General features: G+C 33.1%; 2 protein-coding genes and 1 long non-coding RNA gene across 3 annotated transcripts in view; 1 reads left to right on the top strand and 2 right to left on the bottom strand.

Annotated features, from left to right (window-relative positions):
* LOC123704740 (Kv channel-interacting protein 4-like) overlaps positions 1-22466 on the top strand; it is a 56718-nt gene that overhangs the window by 2841 nt on the left and 31411 nt on the right. Inside the window, exon 2 of the mRNA XM_045653191.1 lies at positions 13652-13739. Coding sequence (XP_045509147.1) covers positions 13736-13739 — 4 coding nt within the window. The 5' untranslated portion in view covers positions 13652-13735. The remainder of the gene's footprint in view (positions 1-13651; positions 13740-22466) is intronic.
* Positions 4144-4923, bottom strand: LOC123704500. Its single transcript, XM_045652880.1, has one exon. The coding sequence runs from the start codon at positions 4921-4923 to the stop codon at positions 4144-4146; it is 780 nt and encodes a 259-aa protein (XP_045508836.1).
* On the bottom strand, positions 5183-21139 carry LOC123704741. Its single transcript, XR_006753167.1, has 2 exons — positions 20529-21139; positions 5183-5341 (listed from the first exon to the last, which is right to left on the bottom strand). It is a non-coding gene; the product is annotated as an uncharacterized LOC123704741 (long non-coding RNA).

Below are 22466 nucleotides of genomic sequence, written 5' to 3'. Positions count from 1 at the left end.
CATAATACAAGATTAGTTCAGGAGTCGGTGACACATTTTTATAAACACACGAACATTTATTTTAAAAAAGATACTTAACATAATATAAAAATTACTAGTCTGCAGCCATGGTGTTTGATATAACGTTATGATGTCCTCTCTTGGCATCATTGCGGCCATTTGCCAACAATACAATCTAATAAAGTCCTACGATCGAACAACATAACATTACATACACACAAACATTATAATGTAAAGTAACATTATTAATAAAAAAATACGCAATGTATAATATTAAGGTATCATGTACCTAGTACATTAACATGCAAATAAAATCATTCACAATTAATACGAAAATATAATTAAAATTGTTCCCGTCTCTTACACTATGACGATAGATACAATAACAATGCAATATTTGAAACGTCATGACATTAAAATTTTAATAACACACAAAGAAATATAACTTACATGTTTGTTAATACACAACTTTATTTAATTCTCGTGTTCTTTCCACCTTGATTTCAGGAACAGTTAAGCTAGTTATAGTACTCATAACTTCTTTTTTAAACCAATTACTAGCAACTTTAATACACTGTTGTTTCAAAACACAACAAACAAAAATAGTTAATATAACTGCAATGAAAATTATTATGATTCCAAATATATTAATTTTATTTTCCAGCTTTGAAACATTGGAAATACTTTCGTTAATGACAACACTTTCCTTGGTTTGATTTAATCCCATTGTAAAATTGTAAAATATTGTATATAGAAAAATAATTGTATAAAATGTATATATTTAGTTGTATATAGTTTGAAAATAAAAATGTTGAATAAAATATTTAAATATAACCATTCTTTAAATTCAAAGAATTACGTGACCTAAAACAACAACATACAATTTGCAACTTTGCATGATTGCAATAACAATGGCTATGTACATGATTAAAACATAAATTTACTTGGCGTTTTTCGTATTCGCCCTGATCGTGTAACATAATTTTTACAGCTGGATTTGTCTGTCTCAAACGTTACCTTTTTAATTACCTTTTTTGTATGTAGCGAATCATTAATTTTACTATCACTCATATTAACAGACTTACCTGTGAACTTAGTTACAATATTATTATCATCAGGTAAAACGTATGCAGGTTTTAACCTATCTACTGAAACGTTAAGTTGTCTGTCCATTAATTGAATTTTAAAAGTTTTATCCTTTCTACTAATGACACGATATGGCCCATCATACGGCGGTTGTAATGGTTTCCGTACGGTGTCATTTCTTAAAAATACATATTCGCAATCAATTAAATCTTTATGAATGAACATTTTACACGGTAATTTATTAATTCTAGGTACCGGTTTCATACTGTCTATAATCGACCTCAATTTATCAACATAACTATGTTCGTCACACGGTTTTATATTACTTGTGTCATAAAAATCACCAGGCAGCCTTATATTACTGCCATAAATCATTTGAGCTGCAGTTACGCCTGTGTCTAATTTAACAGTTGTGCGTAACCCTAACAATACTGTTGCTAGTTCATCAACCCATGAATTACAATTTAAACGAGCCATAAGCGCTGCTTTTAAAGATCTATGCCAACGCTCTACTGCACCGTTGCTCTGTGGATGATATGGGGTGGTCCGCAACTTTTGTATTCCCATTAATAACATAAGCTGCTTAAATAAATTACTTTCGAATTGTCGACCTTGGTCACTTGTAAGCCTAAGGGGACAACCGAACCTACAAATCCAACCCTCATACAACACCTTTGCCACAGTCTCCGCAGTAATTTCTTTTAAAGGAAAAGCCTCGGGCCACTTGGTGTACCTATCTATGATTGTTAGACAATATCTAAACCCTTCTGATGAAATTGGCAATGGCCCTACAAGATCAATATGTATATGCTCAAAACGGCTCGAGCCTTGAAAACTTCCTAAATCGGATACAGTATGTTTTGAGACTTTAGCTCTTTGGCACTTAATACATGTTTTAGACCAAATTCCTATATCCTTATTCATTTCTGGCCAAAAATATCTATCTGTTACTAATTTCTTTGTGGCTCTAATACCCGGGTGACTTAAATTATGCACAGCATCAAAAGCTAAACGTCGAAATTGTTTAGGTAAATATGGTCGAATTCTATCTGTGGATGTTTCACAATAAATTTGTTTATTACAATCAAACATTGCAACACGCTTAAGTGTAAATTGACTGTTTACGTTTGACCGGTGTCGCATTTCTGCAAGTTGTTCATCCGTTTCCTGCGCTCGGGCGAGTTCTGCGAAATCTAACACGGTGGGACATGTTATTGTTTCAATTCTCGATAACGTGTCAGCGACTATATTTTCCCTACCTGTTACATGACGAATATCTGTACAAAACTCACTAATAAACATAATTTGCCTAGTTCTTCGAGCAGTTTCCCTATTTGTACCTATTTTACTAAATGCAAAACAAAGCGGTTTATGATCTGTATAAACTATTAATTCGCGCCCTTCAACCATGTTGCGAAAATGAATAATTGATAAATATATCGCTAACAATTCTCTATCGTAGGTACTATATTTACGCTGAGCTTCCGTAAGTTTACGTGAAAAATATCCTAAAGGTTGCCAAATATTGTTAATTTTTTGTTGTAAAACTGCACCTATACACGTATCTGAAGCGTCAGTCATAAGAGACAATGGAGAATCTAAGGAAGGATATGTCAACAAAACTGCATTTTTCAAATCGATCTTACATTGTTCAAAATCTTGCTCTGCTAATTTATTCCAATTAATTTTACTTTTGTCTTTCCGTTTCGCACTACCAAGATATTTATTTAACTCTGACTGATGTTCAGCCGAGTGCGGAATATGAGATCTATAAAAATTTAACATGCCTAAAAATCTTCTAAGTTCTTCTATAGTACTAGGCTTAGGAAAATCTAAAATTGCTTTAACCTTGTCTTCGAGCGGCTTAATGCCTTCGGTAGAAACTTCATAACCTAAAAACTCTAATTTTTGCTGACCAAAACTACATTTTGAAAAATTGATAGTTATACCGAATTGATTAAAACGATCAAAAACTTGCTCTAAATGTTCTCTATGCTGACTTTCTGATTCTGAACTGATAATGACGTCATCGATATAAATAAATAAGAAATCTAAACCTTTTAAAACTGTTTCTTGCATGAAACGTTGGAAAGTTTGCGCAGCATTTCGCAAACCAAATGGCATACGCATAAATTCAAATAAACCAAAAGGTGTAATAACTGCTGTCTTTTTTATGTCATTTTCTGCAACAGGCACAGAATTATAGGCTCTATTAATATCTAATTTAGAGAAAATTTTCTTATTACCCAAAATATATGTAAAATCATGTAAACGTGGTACTGGATAACGATCTGGTTTCGTAATTGCATTTAAACGTCTATAATCACCGCAAGGCCTAATATTACCATCTTTTTTGGGAACTATATGTAGTGGACTTGCCCAAGGACTACTACTCGGTCTACAAATCCCTAACTCTTGCATAACAATAAATTCATTTTTAGCCTTTACGTACCTGTCAGGAGGAAGCTGCCTCGCTCTCGCATGCACCGGCGGTCCTGTCGTCTCGATATAGTGACAAACATCGTGTTTTGGCGTCTCTTTGTAAGAAATAGGTTTAGTTAAATCAGGGAATTTATTCAATAAATCGGAATATGGACATTCCATAATTGTTTTTAAAGTGGGCACAGTAGAATTTGAGATATTTCCCTTAGTACTCAAATTAGTTACTTGATCAATCAATCTACGTCCGTTTAAATCAATTAATAATTTATGATTAGCTAAGAAATCCGCACCAATAATTGGTTGCTTTACATCCGCTAATATAAAAATCCAACGGAACGGTCGTCTCAGACCCAAATCTAGAGACAAAAAATGAATACCATATGTTTTAATTTCCGTTCCGTTAGCAGCAAATAATTTATATTTATTACCTTCTGCATAAACCTTACCATACACCACACTACGCGGGATGACGGACACATTTGCACCACTATCAACTAAAAAGTTTAGTCCTGAATTTCTGTCCAAAACACTGAGACGGTTATTTCTGTAGACTCGGTCGCAGGCACCCGTCGCTGGCTGCACCGATGCTAGTTTTCCGCTGGTTTCTCACGCTGACTAGGTTTTCCAGTTGCACGGTTTCACACATTTCATCGCTTTGTTTTTATATTTGTAATGGTATTTACAAAGCCAATTGGGATTATGCCTTTGATTACGTTGTAATCTACCTCTTGACCTGGATCGTGACCTCGTTCTAAAATTTGATGTATTATTTCTTGTTTCCAATCTTCTCAGTCGATTATTTAATTTTTCTATCTCACCAATCAAAATATTTTCTGGACTGTTGCTTAAACTGGACTGTTGAACTGCTGATACCGAGTTTAAGGGTGTCATGCTCTCCATAACTTTATCTGCTATTGATGCCAAAATATCTTCACTTTTACTCTCGGATACGGCTAACACAGCTCTTATTGCCGGCGGTAATAAATTTTGCCATAAAACTAGAAGTGTTTCTGTTGTTACTCGTCCACGCGCCAAATCTTGCATTTTCCTCATTAATTGTGACGGTTTTTGATCACCCAATTCCATTTCGCCAATTAATTTTTTTATTTGTCGATCTTCCGATTCTTCAAAAATTTGTAATAATCTTCTTTTTAACTTTTCATATTTTCCTGTCTCCGGCGGGCTAATTAAAATGTCCGTGACTTGCTCGATGACTTCTGGCGTTAATTTAGAAATTACTATTTGGTATTTCGCTTCATCTGACATTTTCTGTGGCGTTAAAACTGCCTCCGTTTGAATAAACCATATTTTCGGCGATTTCTTCCAAAAATCTGGGATGCGGGACGTAATGGAGACTGACGATAAACTTGCAAATTCTTCTTTAACCGGTTCCATGGTGATATTTAATTTTTATATGTACTTTTATGTGTTATTAAATTTTATTTAGTTATTTAAATTTTACCGCTGCCACCGCCCTGTAGTTTCTTCTTGAGTTGTCCGTATATATATATTTATATATTAATTTTGAATATTTATTCTCCCTACTACACACTCACGTCGATATATCACGCCGGTCGAGATCACGTCGGGCGAGATCACGTCGGGGTCACCAATTTAGTGTAGCTGTGTGTAGGGAGATGAAATTAAAGATAGCTGCCAATTAAATTTTATATTTCTTCTAAATTACACAAAAATATACTATTTATATTCACTAACTACAAAACGTGGGTCGGTGGCGCGAGCTATGGGACAACTGAGGGGCGACGCTATGTGACTGTGCGACGCGGCCGAAAATCCTGCGTCAGCACAGCACCTACATATGCATGAAAATTTGTGAGATTGTATTTTTGTTGCTGCTTCATGTTAAAACAGCTGATAGGACTTGTATGGAATTAGGTTATTTATTCAAATTAGACTTCTTCTAGAAGCACTTTTGAATCGTCATTACATATTTTTAACATCTATGGAGAAGAACCAGCGAGAAACTCCATAGTTGCTCATTTAAAATCATGTCAATATTACAATTTAGTTTTACATAATATTATATAAAAACAAAAATGTAACATGAGCGAATTCGCGGACTCTACATGACTCTACGTAGTGGAAATTAAGGATTTAAATTCTTTCTCATTAATCTTTTCTTTTCTTTCTATGAAAACCCGCATAGTTCCCGTTTTCGTGAGATTTTCAGGATAAAAACTATAGTTATGTGTTAATCCAAATTAGACATAGAAATATAATTTTAAAAAATCCGAAATGACTCTATATGTGTGTGCCAAATTTGATGAAAATCGGTTCAGCAGTTTTTGCGTCAAGGAGTAACAACCAAACATACAAACTTTCGCATTTATAATATTAGTAGGATGAAGAAATCGCTATTAAAGCTATTAAAAAGTTTTTAATTTCTAAATAACATACTGTATTTGCAAGCAAAGTCGAACTAAGAACTAGTATGTCAATATAATTGAAACGAATGGTTGATTTATCTTCACTTCATTTAAATTAAAGTTTTTCATACTTTAAATGGCTTAACAATTTTAAATAGAAATTAAAATGAATACTTTACGAATTGAAAAGCTTTAGAATTTATATTCAATACATAATTTGTAAATTAAATGTTCTGTTAACTTAACTTTCGTTAATTAGAGTTTATTTAAGTTACTTGAACTACTTAAGTTGAATATATTATATTGATACAAGTTTCAGACTTTGGTTTTGACTTATATCTATACAAATAATATAAAGCTAAAAGGTTTGTTTGTTTGAACGCGCTAATCTCAGGAACTTCTGGTTCGATTTAAAAAATATTTCAGCGTTAGATAGCCAATTCATCAAGGAAGGCTAAAGGCTATAAATATATCATCACGCTAAGACAAACAAGAGCGGAGCCAGACGGGTGAAACCGCGGGGCGCAGCTAGTTAGGGAATAAAGTAGTTTCAAAGATATTGCGGACCTTAAGCTATATTTTAATACTTAATTTTGAGACATTCTGTTCAGCAATTTTTATGTGATAGTGGACTATAATATAATGAAATACGCACTTTTTCATTTCAATTTAATTCAAATTTCAATAATTGATCGATCTTTATCAAATTTATTCAAAAAAGCAAAAAAAAAATAATCATAATTATGTTGAGTATAGGTTTTGTAGAGTTAATAAACATAAAAAATATATATTATATTAAAAGCATCATACATCATTGCTTTAGAAAATACTAATGCAAATCCATACTAATATTATAAATGTGAAAGTAACTCTGTCTGTCTGTCTGTTACTCAATCACGCCTTATCTACTGAACCAATTTGCATGAAATTTGGTTAAGATATATTTTGATATCCGAGAAAGGACATAGGCTACCTTTTATTGCGAAATATGTACCACAGGCGAAGCCGGGGCGGACCGCTAGTAAATAATATATAATTGTCAGTCACAACATTGTCTTTGAATTCTAGTTCCAATGAGAGGTGAATATCTTCAAAACGATTTTCAAAAATTAGCGAAAAACATCTCAACTTTACTTACATACATATCTACTGAACTTTCAAATAATAAAAAAACCGTACTCAAATTTATCCATCCGTTCGTGAGTTACAATGCCAATCACACAATCATTAAAATGGAGCATTCGTATTCCAATCAACGCATTTGGTATTAACTTTTCATAAATTATTACCATTCGAAGCTAAAGTTTTAATTACGGAATACGTAACGCAATGGCCGAAATGTTTTAATTGAAAAATAACGAATACTTGTGGAGCAATTTTAATATTGAAATATTGGAAGCGGCCATATTGTTTTTGTGCAACTAGCTTTTATCCGCGGCTTTTTTCGCGTAAGGATTTCATTAAAAACGGAATAATAAATACAAAGATAAATAAATAATTCATTTATTGCATAAAATATGCATAGATTAATTAGTAGGTATCTGTATTAATAAAATAAGTTTATAGCCATTTGAATAAATATTTTGAACTAGCTATGCCCCGCGGTTTTATCCGCATTGCTCCGCTCCTCTTGATCTTAGCGTGATGATTTATCTAATTATTAGGTATAGATGCACTGACCATCTAACAGTGACATAACTTTTCAAATCGGACTAGCGCGGCGATTCCTGAGATGTATTCTAAACAAGATCTGCATTCCAAAAACTAGCCATTCCTAGACACCATTCCGCAGCGTTCAGGTCAGGGGTAGTTTCCGCTACAGTGCCACCATGTGTTGGAATAATCTTCCACCACCACTGCGCCAATTGCGCACTAAAGAAAACTTCCGTATAAAATATCGTAATTACTTATTGATCTCAGCTTCTTGAAGACCTTGGTGGCACTGAAAGTAATTCCTTAGTTCCTTTTTCATATAGATAATTGTGTGTTTAATTTTCATAAAATATAAGTTCCAGTTAGTTTATTTTAATATGCTATGCTCTGTTTGTTTATTGTTATTTTATTTTTTGTACGTTTTAAAAGCTTTTGTTTGCTTTTAGACCTTTTTTTATTTTTATTTGGCTGTTTTAATGTATTTTTTTTTCTCATTTCTGTTACTATTTTAATTGCAAGTATTGTTAATGTCGTGTTTTATTTGTTTAATTTTTGTTTTTGTTTTAATTTCGTTTTTTATTATTAATATTATTTTTTGTATTTCGTAATTGTCAACTCCAAGTGTCATTAGGGGCCACTGAAAATCAGTGGCACGAATGGTTTTATTACCATTCGTGCCGAATACTGAGTTGGTCCCTTTTGTCAACATTAAAATGCCCAGTACCTTACTTACTTATTGATGATAAATTTAATGTGTGTATATTATGTGTGTGTGTGTTTATATTGTGTAAAATCTTATGCTCTGGTGTATTTGTGTTATGTTGACAATAAACGTTTATTTATTTATTTATTCAAACATGCAAACAAACGAACAAACTCTTCCGCTTCGTATTATTTTTAAATTAGTCTTATTCTAAGAGAAATAGCATAGAATAAAATTTTAAAGATGTAAAAGGCGTATAAAATTCAGCTCAAAATAAAGTAATTGTATTAAATGGACCTCATTATATATCTATAGATAGGGACGGCCAAACATACGGTCTGTTTGTTTGTTTAACTTTGTGATGTGCCATTTGGTTGCTTTAACTTTTAACCGACTTAAAGTTCAAAATAATAAAAAATTTACACCTAAAATGTACATGTAAAATTGTTGTACAAATCGCCCCTTTATCGAGGAAGGCTACAGGCTAGACCAACAGGAGCGGAGCACTGCGGGTAAAATCGCGGGGCACAACTAGTGTATAATATAAGTAAGTATAAGTGCCCTTACGCACTAGCGGCTAACCGCGGGGGCGGCTAACCGCGCGGTTATTAAAATCAAACAATCAAATCGTTCAAAAATCTTTTTATTTGTTTACGCTTTACTACAGCAAAAATATAACAAGAAACAGTTTATTCGACGGTCTTACCACTTAGTAGTGATCCCTTCCAGGCAAGTTTTGAAGGTAATGGGAAAGAGCTGACAGACTGAAAAAAAACGACGTGTGGCACTCGGGGACTGCCGCGGTAAAGCTATTGCATGCTATATGCCTTCAAGCCACACCTCCGCCCGTCGGAGTGGGGAGCGTGAGGTTTTTTCGTTACGGAATTTCTCGATTCGTTCCCCGCGCTCAAGGCCCGCGATAGAAGCTATGCAATAGCTTAATAAAAAGCTCAATGAAGTTTAAAAGGTAGTTCTACAAAAGAAAAATCAACAAAATCTATTTAATTTTACACATTCCAATCTTAGAAAACTAAATACTTCCATTGTTCCAACCACTGAGCCACGATTCCGCCAATATCGTGATTCCGGAATTCCACGCGAACATTCATTTCCGATTGGAAGGAATGAATTTTATTGCAAGCGGAAATGCGGAATGGTAAAGCTAGGATTGAACAGTTTTAGTATTACACTAGCTTACCGCCCGCGGCTTCGCCCGCTTTGCCTAAAACCTAATAAATTATATACTAAAACCTTCCTCTTGAATCACTCTTATCTATTAAAAAACCGTATCAAAATCCGTTGGGTAGTTTTAAAGATTTAAGCATACATAGGGACAGAGAAAGCTACTTTGTTTTATACTATGTAGTGATAGTACTAGCTTTCCGACCGCGGTTTCGCCCGCTTCGTTTAATTCCTAAAGAATATTCAAAAAGTAGGATAGTTAATAGAAAGTAGTATTCTGTACTACTTATTATTGTACAAAATAAGTATACTACTATCCTTCTGGATAATAGAATTTACAGAAAATATGGCAGGATATAAATTGTTAAAGTGTAAAAAGTTCAGGCACATGCTTCACCATTTAGTAAGGTAACTGGGTCGAGAGGTAGCAAAGAGGTATTTTTTAATTATTTTTTTAGCTGTCTAATGAGAAATGGCGTTGTCATAGTTTTTTTGGGTTTGTGGTCTTATTTAAACTCTACAGTGTTTAAAAATAATTAATTAACCTGTATTGAAGAACTCAGATGAAAAATGAAAGAAGGCAATCTAACTGAAAAATTGTGATATTCAAAAATGTTTTTGTTTGCAGAGAAAAACTAAATTTAATCTATTCTAATATTATAAAGCTGAAGAGTTTGTTTGTTTGTTTGTTTGAACGCGCCAATCTCAGGAGCTACTGGTCCGATTTGAAAAATACTTTCAGTGTTAGATAGCCAATTTATTGAGGAAGACTATAGGCTATTATATCATCACGCTAAGACCAACTGGAGCGGAGCAATGCGGGTAAAACCGCGGAGCACAGCTAGTTAAATCATAAAGCACCTACTCTACTTCATTTTTACTCTAAAAGCGGTTTATTTTTTGTTAGAAATAGTATCTTTACTAGAGTAGTAATTGTTGAAATAATTGTATATTGAAACACAACTTGTGGATGCTGATAAATTATCTTTATTTTTATAATACTTTATTACAAACTACATTGTGCGCACACGACATTACACCACGAACCACAGAGACAGGAGGAAGGCAAAGACAATTGCAGTTTACAGTGATACCATGCAGACTATACAATAACCAAAATACAGATTATAATATTTGCCTATTACAACAGTAATTATATATAAAACTGTCCGTCCGTACGGCGCAACAGCTTGTGACAGTAATTGCTCTATTTAATTTATCTCTTGCGACAAATCTTGTGAAATATTTTCCTTTGCGCCATTTTTATTATGTTTTATTTGATATTGTGTTACTGGTTACTTTTTGTTTTAGTAACTGTGTTGGGTATGGTTTTTGAGCATATTCTTGTATAAAAAGCTAGCTATATAGTATAACTAGCTTTTCCCCGCGGTTTCACCCGCATTTTTCCGCTTCTGTTAGTCTGAGTGTGATGATTTAATATAGCCTATTATAGCCTTCCACGATAAATGGGAACTCTAACACCAAAAGAATTTTACAAATCGGACCAGTAGTTCCTGATATTAGCGTATGAACCTTCAACTTTATAACATTAGTAAAGATAATTATATATATTATAAAATTTTTCTGTATTTATTTAAAAAATCTTATAGGTAGTAACTGTTATGCTATTGAGAAATAATTTACTTTTGTAGTAGACTAGCTTACCGCCCGCGGTTTCGCCCGCTTTGTCTAAAACCTAATAATTTATATACTAAAACCTTCCTCTTGAATTGAACTTGAAAAAAAAACCGCATCAAAACCCGTTGCGTAGTTTTAAAGATTAATTAAGCATACAAAGGGACATAGGGACAGAGAAAGCGACTTTGTTTTATACTATGTAGTGATAATTCAAGAATTTCCAAAATCATTGATAAGTTATTAAGTGTTTTAAATTGTCCTATATGGTGTACAAAAAATTTTTTCCATATTTCTCTTTGTAATCATTGAATGCGGACAAAACCGCATGTTCCAGCTAGTCAAGCAATCACATTAACTTAATAAGTAATTGCAATTAGTCAAAAGCTTGGATATTGCGTTTCAATGTAAGTGAATCTGGCAATATTCCAATGGTATATTGCTCTATTTCATCTGTTTGTGTGTTTGTCTATCTGTTACTAATGTAGGGATAGATTTTATTAAAGCGTTTATTGCTGATAATTTTTTGTGAGTTAAATTAATATAGAGTAGTAGAGTAAATAAAAAATACAACTAGCTTTCCACCCGCGGCTTTGTCCGCAATTTTGAAAACATAATAAATTATACACTAAACATATAGCTTTCCTCGAAAACCACACTATCTAATGGCTGAAAGACCTTCGTCAAGAATCACTGTCTTTTAAGAATAACCCCATCAAAATCTGTTGCGTAATTTTAAAGATCTAAGCATACACATTACACAGTACACACAAACAGTGGAATGCGACTTTGTTTTATAGATACACTAGCTTTCCGCCTGCGGCTTCGCCTGCTTCATCTATAACCTAATAAATTATAATGTTTCCTACTTAATGCTTCCTCTAGAATAACTCTATCTATTAAAAAAAACCGCATCAAAAGCCGTTGCGTAATTTTCAAAATTTAAGCATACATAGGGACATAGGGATAGAGATAGCGACTTTGTTAAGCCGGGGCTTGAAGTAGTAGTAAATAATAAAAAATAAATCGGCATGTTGCTAAGCGAAAACTTCATAATTTCAAAACTCGACCTAATTTATTACAAAACAATGACTGATAATTTTGATGAAACTTACAAAAAAAGCTACGGACGAAGCCGGGGCGATCAACTATATAATATTATTTTTGAAAGGAACCTTCTTTAGCCGCGTTAGGAGTAAAATTTCAAGGTCGCGTCATGGCAATATCGTCACCTCATGGAGTACGTTTTTTGTACCTTTGAATCTTGCTGAAAACGTTTCTGACACGTGTGCTTAATACACGCTTTTTTTATAAATGTGAATTTTTTGGTATTTACTATTTAGTATCCTTTATTGAAAATAAAAATTAATAACAACTTCCTGTTTAATTGATATGAGTAGATAATAATTGACGAATGAATTGTTATATTGCTTATAGTATACAGGGTGTCCCACTGTTGGTATACCTACTAAGCTCAAAGGAGGTTATAGTTTTGCATACGCTAGGTAAAAATACTTATAAAATTCCAGACGCGGTTTTTTTTCAAATAGATGAATTCTTAAAACTCTATGTGTAGGCACACCCATAACAAGCAACCCGCCCAACTTTGCCACCAGCACGTGAGCTATCGTTTAAGATTATGTTTTCATAGACGAAATGCTCACATTAGCGAAGCAGTATATGCCGGATGCGCGAAGCTAGAGAAGAAAACATGGATTTTCATAAAAAATTTAACAAATTTTTTCTAATGTAATTTTGTTGTTTATGTATTTTTAACGGGATCACTGTATGCAAAACTACAAGTCCCTTCGCGCTTATAGTCGAGCCAATTTAATAGGCAACATTTGACGTCTATCAATTTTATCTTCGAAGAGATGTAACTTGCATAAAAACATCGATTAAAGTGAATTAATCGATACGGATTTGAAACATTTGTCAATCGAATTTATTAATTTATGATGATTTTTATTCACAAGTAATCAATGCATTCGATTCTAGATGTCAGATTTCGATTTTTAGAGTAACATCTCTGGTATTTAAAAAGAAAAAAGGTTTATTGACACAAAATTGTAGCGACGTCAGTTCTTCAATTCAGAAATTGTTTATCATGTTTAGAATGGTTTATCAGTAAAATGAAATCTTAAAATTACTTATCAATATTATTATAAATATGTAATCGTAATTTAAAAAAGTTAAGCAAACGTGCAGTTCTAACAAAACGAAATATCATGTTATTCTACGTCGTCGTTACTAGGTTACGTTGTTGAATTTTGTTAAACTGTCAAATGTTGCCTATAATGGCTCTACTATAGTATACCGATAGTGGGACACCCTGTATAATAAAGTAATAGTTTTTATTGCAATACATTTGAATAATAATAATAAACTAAAGATGTATACATTTTCGTTTTTTGAAAGAAATTGGAGAAAATTAATTTGTAAATCGATCGATACTTACTTTGCCCTTGCCTTTTTTATTTCTATTTCATTAACATAATTTTATTTAATTAAAAATTTTATTTTCTCAAAAACACTTACAAATAACATAATTTTGTTTATTCAGTGAAAGTGACTATATTGCGAAGTGAAAAGTGATAAACTTTTAAATTTGAAAGTCAAGACAGCCGTCAACACGTCGGACTTAAACATGGGTAAGTAAAGATAATTAAGAAAGTTTTAAATTTAAAGTATTATGGAAATAATATTGCAATACTGTGGTGTTATCTTTAATGATAATATCTTTCTTAAAAGGTAATTAAAGTAAGAAAGATTTTATTGTGCATATTATTATGTTTCTATTATAAATAAAATAAATAAATATTTCGGGACTATATTCACACACGGCACGATCCGATCCTATACTAAGCTTTCGCTTGTGTTATGGAAACCAGATGGCTGATAAACATACATAAATAATTTTAAATAAATACTTATATAGATAATTATTAACACCCAGACACAGAGCAAACATCTATGTTCATCACACAAATATTTGCCCCGAGTGGGAATCGAACCCACGACCAGTGACTTGGAAGGCAGGGCCACCACCAACCAAGCCAACCGGCCAGTCAATTTAAAAAAAAAAGTTTCTATGCGAGTATTATACATTTAACCGATTTTAAACGCGATTTATTAATAAATAGCGGTCCGCCCCGGCTTCGCCCGTGGTACATGTTTACGTTTTCTCTCCATAAGAACCATCCTCGTACTTCAAGGAATATTATAAAAAAAAGAATTATCGAAATCGGTCCACCCGTTCACGCGTAATGCCGTGACCAAGGAAAACGGGTTTCATTTTTAAATACCTATATATAGATATTTTCGAACACTTTTCAGCGTACAAATATTTTTTTGTTATGGCGGCAACGGACATACATCATTTGTGAAAATTTCAGCTTTCTAGCTAACACGGTTTATGTGATACAACCTGAAGACAGACAGACAGACAGCGGAGGCTTAGTAATTAGTAATACGATTCCGTTTTACCATATTTTGTATACGGAACTCTAATAATAATCAATACATAATGAATTTTTCAAATAATTACACTATAAAATCCTTTTGGAAGACTTCAATTGCAAATAGCTAGGTAAATTTAATATTATGATAGGTACCTAACTTTTATATTCACATAAAAGTGAAATATCAAGTATTTTATGACCCCATTCAACTAATTAGTACCTAGTGCTCAAAAGAAAATAAGGGCCACTTGTGTTACAATATTGGATAAAATTAACTTGTTCACGAAAATTATGGGGAAATATGTTTTCCCCTCATTGCTCCGCTCCTGTTGGTCTGAGCGTGATAATATATATAGCCTACCTCGATAAATGGGCTATCTAACACCGGAAGAAATTTTTAAAACGGACCAGTAGTTCCCGAGATTAGCGCGTTCAAACAAACAAACTCTTCAGCTTTATAATCTTCTTAATATATATGTCGGTAAATCTCGTGTCACAATGTTTGTCCTCAATGGACTCCTAAACCACTTAACCGATTATAATAAAATTCACACACCATGTGCAGTTCGATCCAACTTGAGAGATAGGATAGTTTAAATCTCAAATCGTTTTAGAGAAAGCGAGCGAAGCCGCGGGCGGTAAGCTAGTATTAGTATAGATTGAAGAGAATATAGAGTTTTACAAAGAACAATAACTACCAACTTCAATTATCAAGTTATAATATACAAAATTGGTTACATTCACAAAATACAATATTGACCAAGCGACAGTCCACCCTTAGGGAATAAACACGAATATTCATTTGTATACAAAAATATATTTTATACTAGCTTTCCACCCGCAGCTTCGCCCGCGCAGTCAAAGAAAAACCCGCATGGTTCCCGTTCCCGTGGGATTTCCGGGATAAAACCTATCCTATTTCCCGGGGTAAAAAGTAGCCTATGTCCTTTCTCGGGTATCAAAATATCTCTCTACCAAATTTCATGCAAATTCGTTCAGTGGTTAAGGCGTGATTGAGTAACAGACAGACAGACAGAGTTAGTTTCGCATTTATAATATTAGTATGGATTGTTGTAGAGATTGTCTCGTTCAGTTACATACCATACAATTTGAATAGAACTTATGTGTGCTAAATTTCATTGTAATCGGTTCAGTAGTGTTTGCGTGAAAGAGTAACAAACACACACACATCCTCCCAAACTTTCGCATTTATTATATTAGTAGATTTCTGCCCGCGGCTTCGCCCGCTTTGTCTAAAACCTAATAAATTATATACCTTCCTCGAGAATCACTCTATCTATTAAAAAAAACCGCATCAAAATCCGTTGCGTAGTTTTAAAGATTTAAGCATACATAGGGACAGGGACAGAGAAAGCGACTTTGTTTTATACTATGTCGTGATGATGAAGTAGGGAGCATAATATAATATTAGTAGGACTAATGGACTACATCCATCCGAATCTATCTTTGAGACAAACACTAACATTAGCAAAGTATACCTAAATAGGTTTATACCTATTTAGGTATACTTTGCTAATGTTAGTGTTGTTGCGAAAATAAATAATTTCCTTTGTGCGTGATGAACGATCAGTCTAATTTATTTAGACGTCTCGTTCGTAAGAAAAGTACAAATAATTATTTGTAGGACAACCTTTTGTTCAATGTTTCTTAGCCTCGTTAAGTTAATTTAGTTTTAGTGGACTGAAGGTTATCCTGAAGTATTTTTACCTAATTTGGAAGGCTGTGTTTGCTGTTGTGTGTAAATAATATATTTTGTATAATATAGATCACTAGCTTTCCGCGGCTTCGCCCGCGTTGTCTAAAAAATATAATGCGATATTTCATGCTATTTTCTCCTTTTTACACGCGTTATAATTGTGTCTATATATCAATTCTTGGAAGGCAACCCGCACTTACAATTATATTTAATAATAAATTCCTAGAAACATCATTGTTTTGATTTTAGTTTTTTAAATATAATTATATTATATAGTTAAACAAGTGATAACTGCGTTAAAAACAACCGACTTCAAACTTGCACTTGCAAAATTTAAAAACTACTGGGCCTATCCGAATAAAATTTTTATGGGAACAATTCGACACCATCCCGCATCGAACAAAAAAAAATCACGTAAATCGGTTTAGAAACCTCGGAGTAATCGGTGTACATACATAAAAAAAAAAAATATACCGGCCGAATTGATAACCTCCTCCTTTTTTTTGAAGTCGGTTAGAAACTAAAGAAAGAGCGACTCTATTAAATATATTTTCATTTTTAACACGCACTCCTAAGATTCGATTTAGATCCTCAGATTTAATTCAAACTTTGTATACTTATCAAGGATCGGTGACAATACAATATGCGTGTTTTTCAGTTTGTGTTTAACAATATTTTTAACTTGTAACATGTGCGGCTCTACGAAAAAATGAACTTTTCATGATTCATTCCTTACTGTCTTAATTACGCGAAACACGGGTTATTGAAGTGAAACTTCTTTATCGGGGTTAGAAAAAAATATAGTAGGTATAACATTTTTTCGTTACGCGTGACATTTTTCCGATACGCGCCATTTTTTCTTATCCCTACCACGCGTGATTCGACGTATTTCTGTAAAGTTGCTTAAAAGTAGTAAATTATTTTTTGAAAAATAAGGTCATAAAGAATTGTACGTGTGTACACTAGTACACGCACACATTTTTTTATAAGTAAAAGTAAAGTTTGACGCATATTTTTTAGTTTAATATTCTTGAAAACTTTTATCCAGAGATGAGAGAACATTAAAGTGATGGATGTTTGTAAATGCGATTTAAATGAAAATCTGAAATAAATTATTCATTTAGGTTTTTGTTCTTTTATTAATATACTTTTCGTTTAATGAATTACTGGCTGTGGCCGTGACTTTGCCCGGGTGGTCAAAGTAAAATCCCACGTGAATGATTTCATCGCGGTAAAAGCAGCCGCTTTCTATCTCCTAACTTCTGACACAAAAATCATACCATCAAATCTGTTTTCATTTTTTTCTGTGCGGTATACCATTAAAATAAATGTATTTTTCAAACCATTCCGTTACTAAGTGAAAGAAAGACAAACACATTTTCGCATTTATGATAATAATTAATGATTTATCTTATGTAAAAATAGAAAATAACACACACAAATGGTTTCACCGTGCACCATTATACAGCAGTTAAAACTCATAAAACAACAAATGACTTTGTTCAGTAAAAGCTGTAATTTCGCAGAAGTGATCTCACTTGCTCTCGCGTTTTGGGAGCAAGATAATCACTCTATATAACAAAGTCGCTTTACGTCTGTGTGTCTTGTATCTTAAAAACTATGCAACCATTAGTACATATTAACTCAATGTTTGCAACGGATTTTTTTTATATATCTAGATAGAGAAATGTTTTAGTATATAATTTACTAGCTGCTCCGCGCGGTTTCACCCCCGTGGCTCCACTCTTGATGCTCGTAGCGTGATGATAGCCTATAACCTTCCTCGATAAATGGGCTATCTAACACCGAAAGAATTTGTCAAATCGAATCAGTAGTTCCCGAGATTAGCGCGTTCAAACAAACAAACAAACTCTTCAGCTTTATAATATTAGTATAGATTAGGTTTTAGACAGAGCGGGCGAATCCGCGAGCGCGGGAAAGATAGTAATATGTTTACTGTTTAATAAGACACTGTATTTTTTAACTAGCTCCTTGTCGCTACTTCGCTTGTTTTTATTATTTGTAAAGCTTAGCTTTTGTTGCCTTGAGTGAAAAGGGAATACAATATAGCCAACGTTGTTGCGTAAGGATGCAGCTTAGTAATGGTTTAAGTATTTGTATACTCGGTCGAGTTGTTTTTGAGTTAAATAGCATCAAACAAAAAATATAATCTTTCTCATCATTTTTTACAGCATTAATGCATTTTATAAAACACTAGATTTTCGCCTACGGCTTCGCCCGCGTTTTCAAAGGAAAACCCGCATAGTTCCCATTCCCGTGGGATTTCCGGGATACCTATCCAAGTTACCCTCTATATGTGTGCTAAATTTCATTGTAATCGGTTCAGTAGTTTATTCGTGAAAACCATACATACATACATACAAACCTTTACTCTTTATAATACCTAATAGTATAGATATGAATGAAATGTTAAAAAGTGTTTCACATTTTTTGGATTGGAATAAAAATAAGAAGTAGGTAGTTAAGTATATATTTTTTAATCTTTAGTTCTTTTCAGTATTTAAAGTACTTAACCTCCAGGTCCTACCAGAAGCGTAGCGTGCCTTGACGGGGCCCCGTATTAAAATTTGTTTGGGGGCCCTTAGGAAGGGTAAAGATTTCTCACAAAAGAAAAAAAAAAATATTTGCATAAAATTAAAAGAAATATATAAATTATTCATCATAATTATCTATCTGTCACTTATTCCAAATTTTTTACAAACAATTCAAATTAAATATAGACACAGGAGGCCAGAAAATTGCTTTTTTTGACTTTTGTCATTTCTGAAAAAAAAATTTGGGAAGTTTTTAGTATGTAACTTGGCATGGGGGCCCCGTATAATTGATACGGCTGATACGGCGCGGCGGTAGCTACGCCCCTGGGTCCTACACAATAATATAATCCTGTACATAATTATAAACTTAACACTAGTTCAGAAATCAAGCTCGAACATGCACACGTTCTATCGATCTCTATAATTATGTCAACAATGTTTCCGCACTGCGTTCACTTGTAACTACAAACAGTATTTATTTAACGAAAGGTTAACAATACATATAAGTTTATAATATACTAGCTTACCGCCCGCGCCTTCGCCCGCGTTTTCAAAGAAAATAATAAATAAATAAATATTTACGGAAGATTTTCACACTTGGCACGATCTACTAAGCTTTTCGCTTGTGTTATGGAAACCAGATGGCTGATAAACATACATTTATAATTTTAAATTAATGCTTATATAGATAATTAACAGAGCAAACATCATCACACAAATATTTGCCCCGGGTGGGAATCGAACCCACAACCTCTGGCTTGGAAGGCAGGGTCACACCAACCAAGCCAACCGGTCAGTCAAAACCTGCATAGTTCCCGTTCTTGTGTGCAAATTTTCATTGTAATTGGTTCAGTAGTATTTGTGTGAAAGAGAAACTTATTTAGGTAACTAGATTTCCGCCCGCGGCTTCGCCCGCGTTTGCAAAGGAAAACCCGCATAGTTCCCGTTCCCGTGAGATTTCCGAGATAAAAACTATCCTATGTGTTAATCCAAGTTACCTTCTATATGTGTGCTAAATTTCATTGTAATCGGTTCAGTAGTTTTTACGTGAAAGAGTAACAAACATCCATACATCCATACAAACTTTCGCGTTTATTACATTACATAGTAGGATTTTATTTATTGAAATTGTCGTCAAAATTGCCCAAACCGTTTCAGAAAGGACAATCTCAAATTATTAGCTATCGTATAAACTTTTATATGTTAAAAATATTTTCCATAGTCGCTACAAAATAACACAAGTTTTATTTATATATTTCTACATATCTTTATATAGATATGTGCATATTTTTATTCAGCCAGAATCTTCCGTTTCATACAATCCACATGACAGAGGAAGTCATTATTTCTCAATATATTTTTCATATAAATTCTCGTGAAATGTGAAAAATATATTCTAACAATATGTTAACTTCAAGCTAGACGTAAGTTTAGAATAAGTTTGTATAATATGAAAAAAATATTTTATTTTTAGTTAGCTCGTTACGGTTTATTTCTAGAAGCAATTTTTAGTGTAGCTGTGTGTAGGGAGATGAAATTAAAGATAGCGGCCAATTAAATTTTATATTTCTTCTAAATTACACAAAAACTTATTATTTATATTCACTAACTACAAAACGTGGGTCGGTGGCGCGAGCTATGGGACAACTGAGGGGCGACGCTATGTGACTGTGCGACGCGGCCGAAAATCCTGCGTCAGCACAGCACCTACAATATTCCCCCCTTTTCAAAAAAAATGTGGAACATTTTTAAACAAAATCAAATTAAATTATCTTTATTTAGATTACTAACTCGCACAACGAACCCTAACAATTCTGCTGACAGACAAAAAATAACAATGTGAAACATAATACAAGATTAGTTCAGGAGTCGGTGAAACATTTTTATAAACACACGAACATTTATTTTAAAAAAGATACTTAACATATAAAAATTACTAGTCTGCAGCCATGGTGTTTGATATAACGTTATGATGTCCTCTCTTGGCATCATTGCGGCCATTTGCCAACAATACAATCTAATAAAGTCCTACGATCGAACAACATAACATTACATACACACAAACATTATAATGTAAAGTAACATTATTAATAAAAAAAATACGCAATGTATAATATTAAGGTATCATGTACCTAGTACATTAACATGCAAATAAAATCATTCACAATTAATACGAAAATATAATTAAAATTGTTCCCGTCTCTTACACTATGACGATAGATACAATAACAATGCAATATATGAAACGTCATGACATTAAAATTTTAATAACACACAAAGAAATATAACTTACACGTTTGTTAATACACAACTTTATTTAATTCCTTTTCCCATTCTTTCCACCTTGATTTCAGGAACAGATAAGCTAGTAGTACTCATAACTTCTTTTTTAAACCAATTACTAGCAACTTTAATACACTGTTGTTTCGAAACACAACAAACAAAAATAGTTAATATAACTGCAATGAAAATTATTATGATTCCAAATATATTAATTTTATTTTCCAGCTTTGAAACATTGGAAATACTTTCGTTAGACAACACTTTCCTTGGTTTGATTTAATCCCATAGTAAAATTGTAAAATATTGTATATAGAAAAATAATTGTATAAAATGTATAATATATTTAGTTGTATATAGTTTGAAAATAAAAATGTTGAATAAAATATTTCAATATAACCATTCTTTAAATTCAAAGAATTACGTGACCTAAAACAACAACATACAATTTGCAACTTTGCATGGTTGCAATAACAATGGCTATGTACATGATTAAAACATAAATTTACTTGGCGTTTTTCGTATTCGCCCTGATCGTGTAACATAATTTTTACAGCTGGATTTGTCTGTCTCAAACGTTACCTTTTTAATTACCTTTTTTGTATGTAGCGAATCATTAATTTTACTATCACTCATATTAACAGACTTACCTGTGAACTTAGTCACAATATTATTATCATCAGGTAAAACGTATGCAGGTTTTAACCTATCTACTGAAACGTTAAGTTGTCTGTCCATTAATTGAATTTTAAAAGTTTTATCCTTTCTACTAATGACACGATATGGCCCATCATACGGCGGCTGTAATGGTTTCCGTACGGTGTCATTTCTTAAAAATACATATTCGCAATCAATTAAATCTTTATGAATGAACATTTTACACGGTAATTTATTAATTCTAGGTACCGGTTTCATACTGTGTATAATCGACCTCAATTTATCGACATAACTATGTTCGTCACACGGTTTTATATTACTTGTGTCATAAAAATCACCAGGCAGCCTTATATTACTGCCATAAATCATTTGAGCTGAAGTTACGCCTGTGTCTAATTTAACAGTTGTGCGTAACCCTAACAATACTGTTGCTAGTTCATCAACCCATGAATTACAATTTAAACGAGCCATAAGCGCTGCTTTTAAAGATCTATGCCAACGCTCTACTGCACCGTTGCTCTGTGGATGATATGGGGTGGTCCGCTACTTTTGTATTCCCATTAATAACATAAGCTGCTTAAATAAATTACTTTCGAATTGTCGACCTTGGTCACTTGTAAGCCTAAGGGGACAACCGAACCTACAAATCCAACCCTCATACAACACCTTTGCCACAGTCTCCGCAGTAATTTCTTTTAAAGGAAAAGC

Source organism: Colias croceus, chromosome 30 (genome assembly GCF_905220415.1).
Source record: "Colias croceus chromosome 30, ilColCroc2.1".
Classification (NCBI taxonomy): Eukaryota; Metazoa; Arthropoda; class Insecta; order Lepidoptera; family Pieridae; genus Colias; species Colias croceus.
This window is presented reverse-complemented; position numbering and strand designations above follow the sequence as displayed.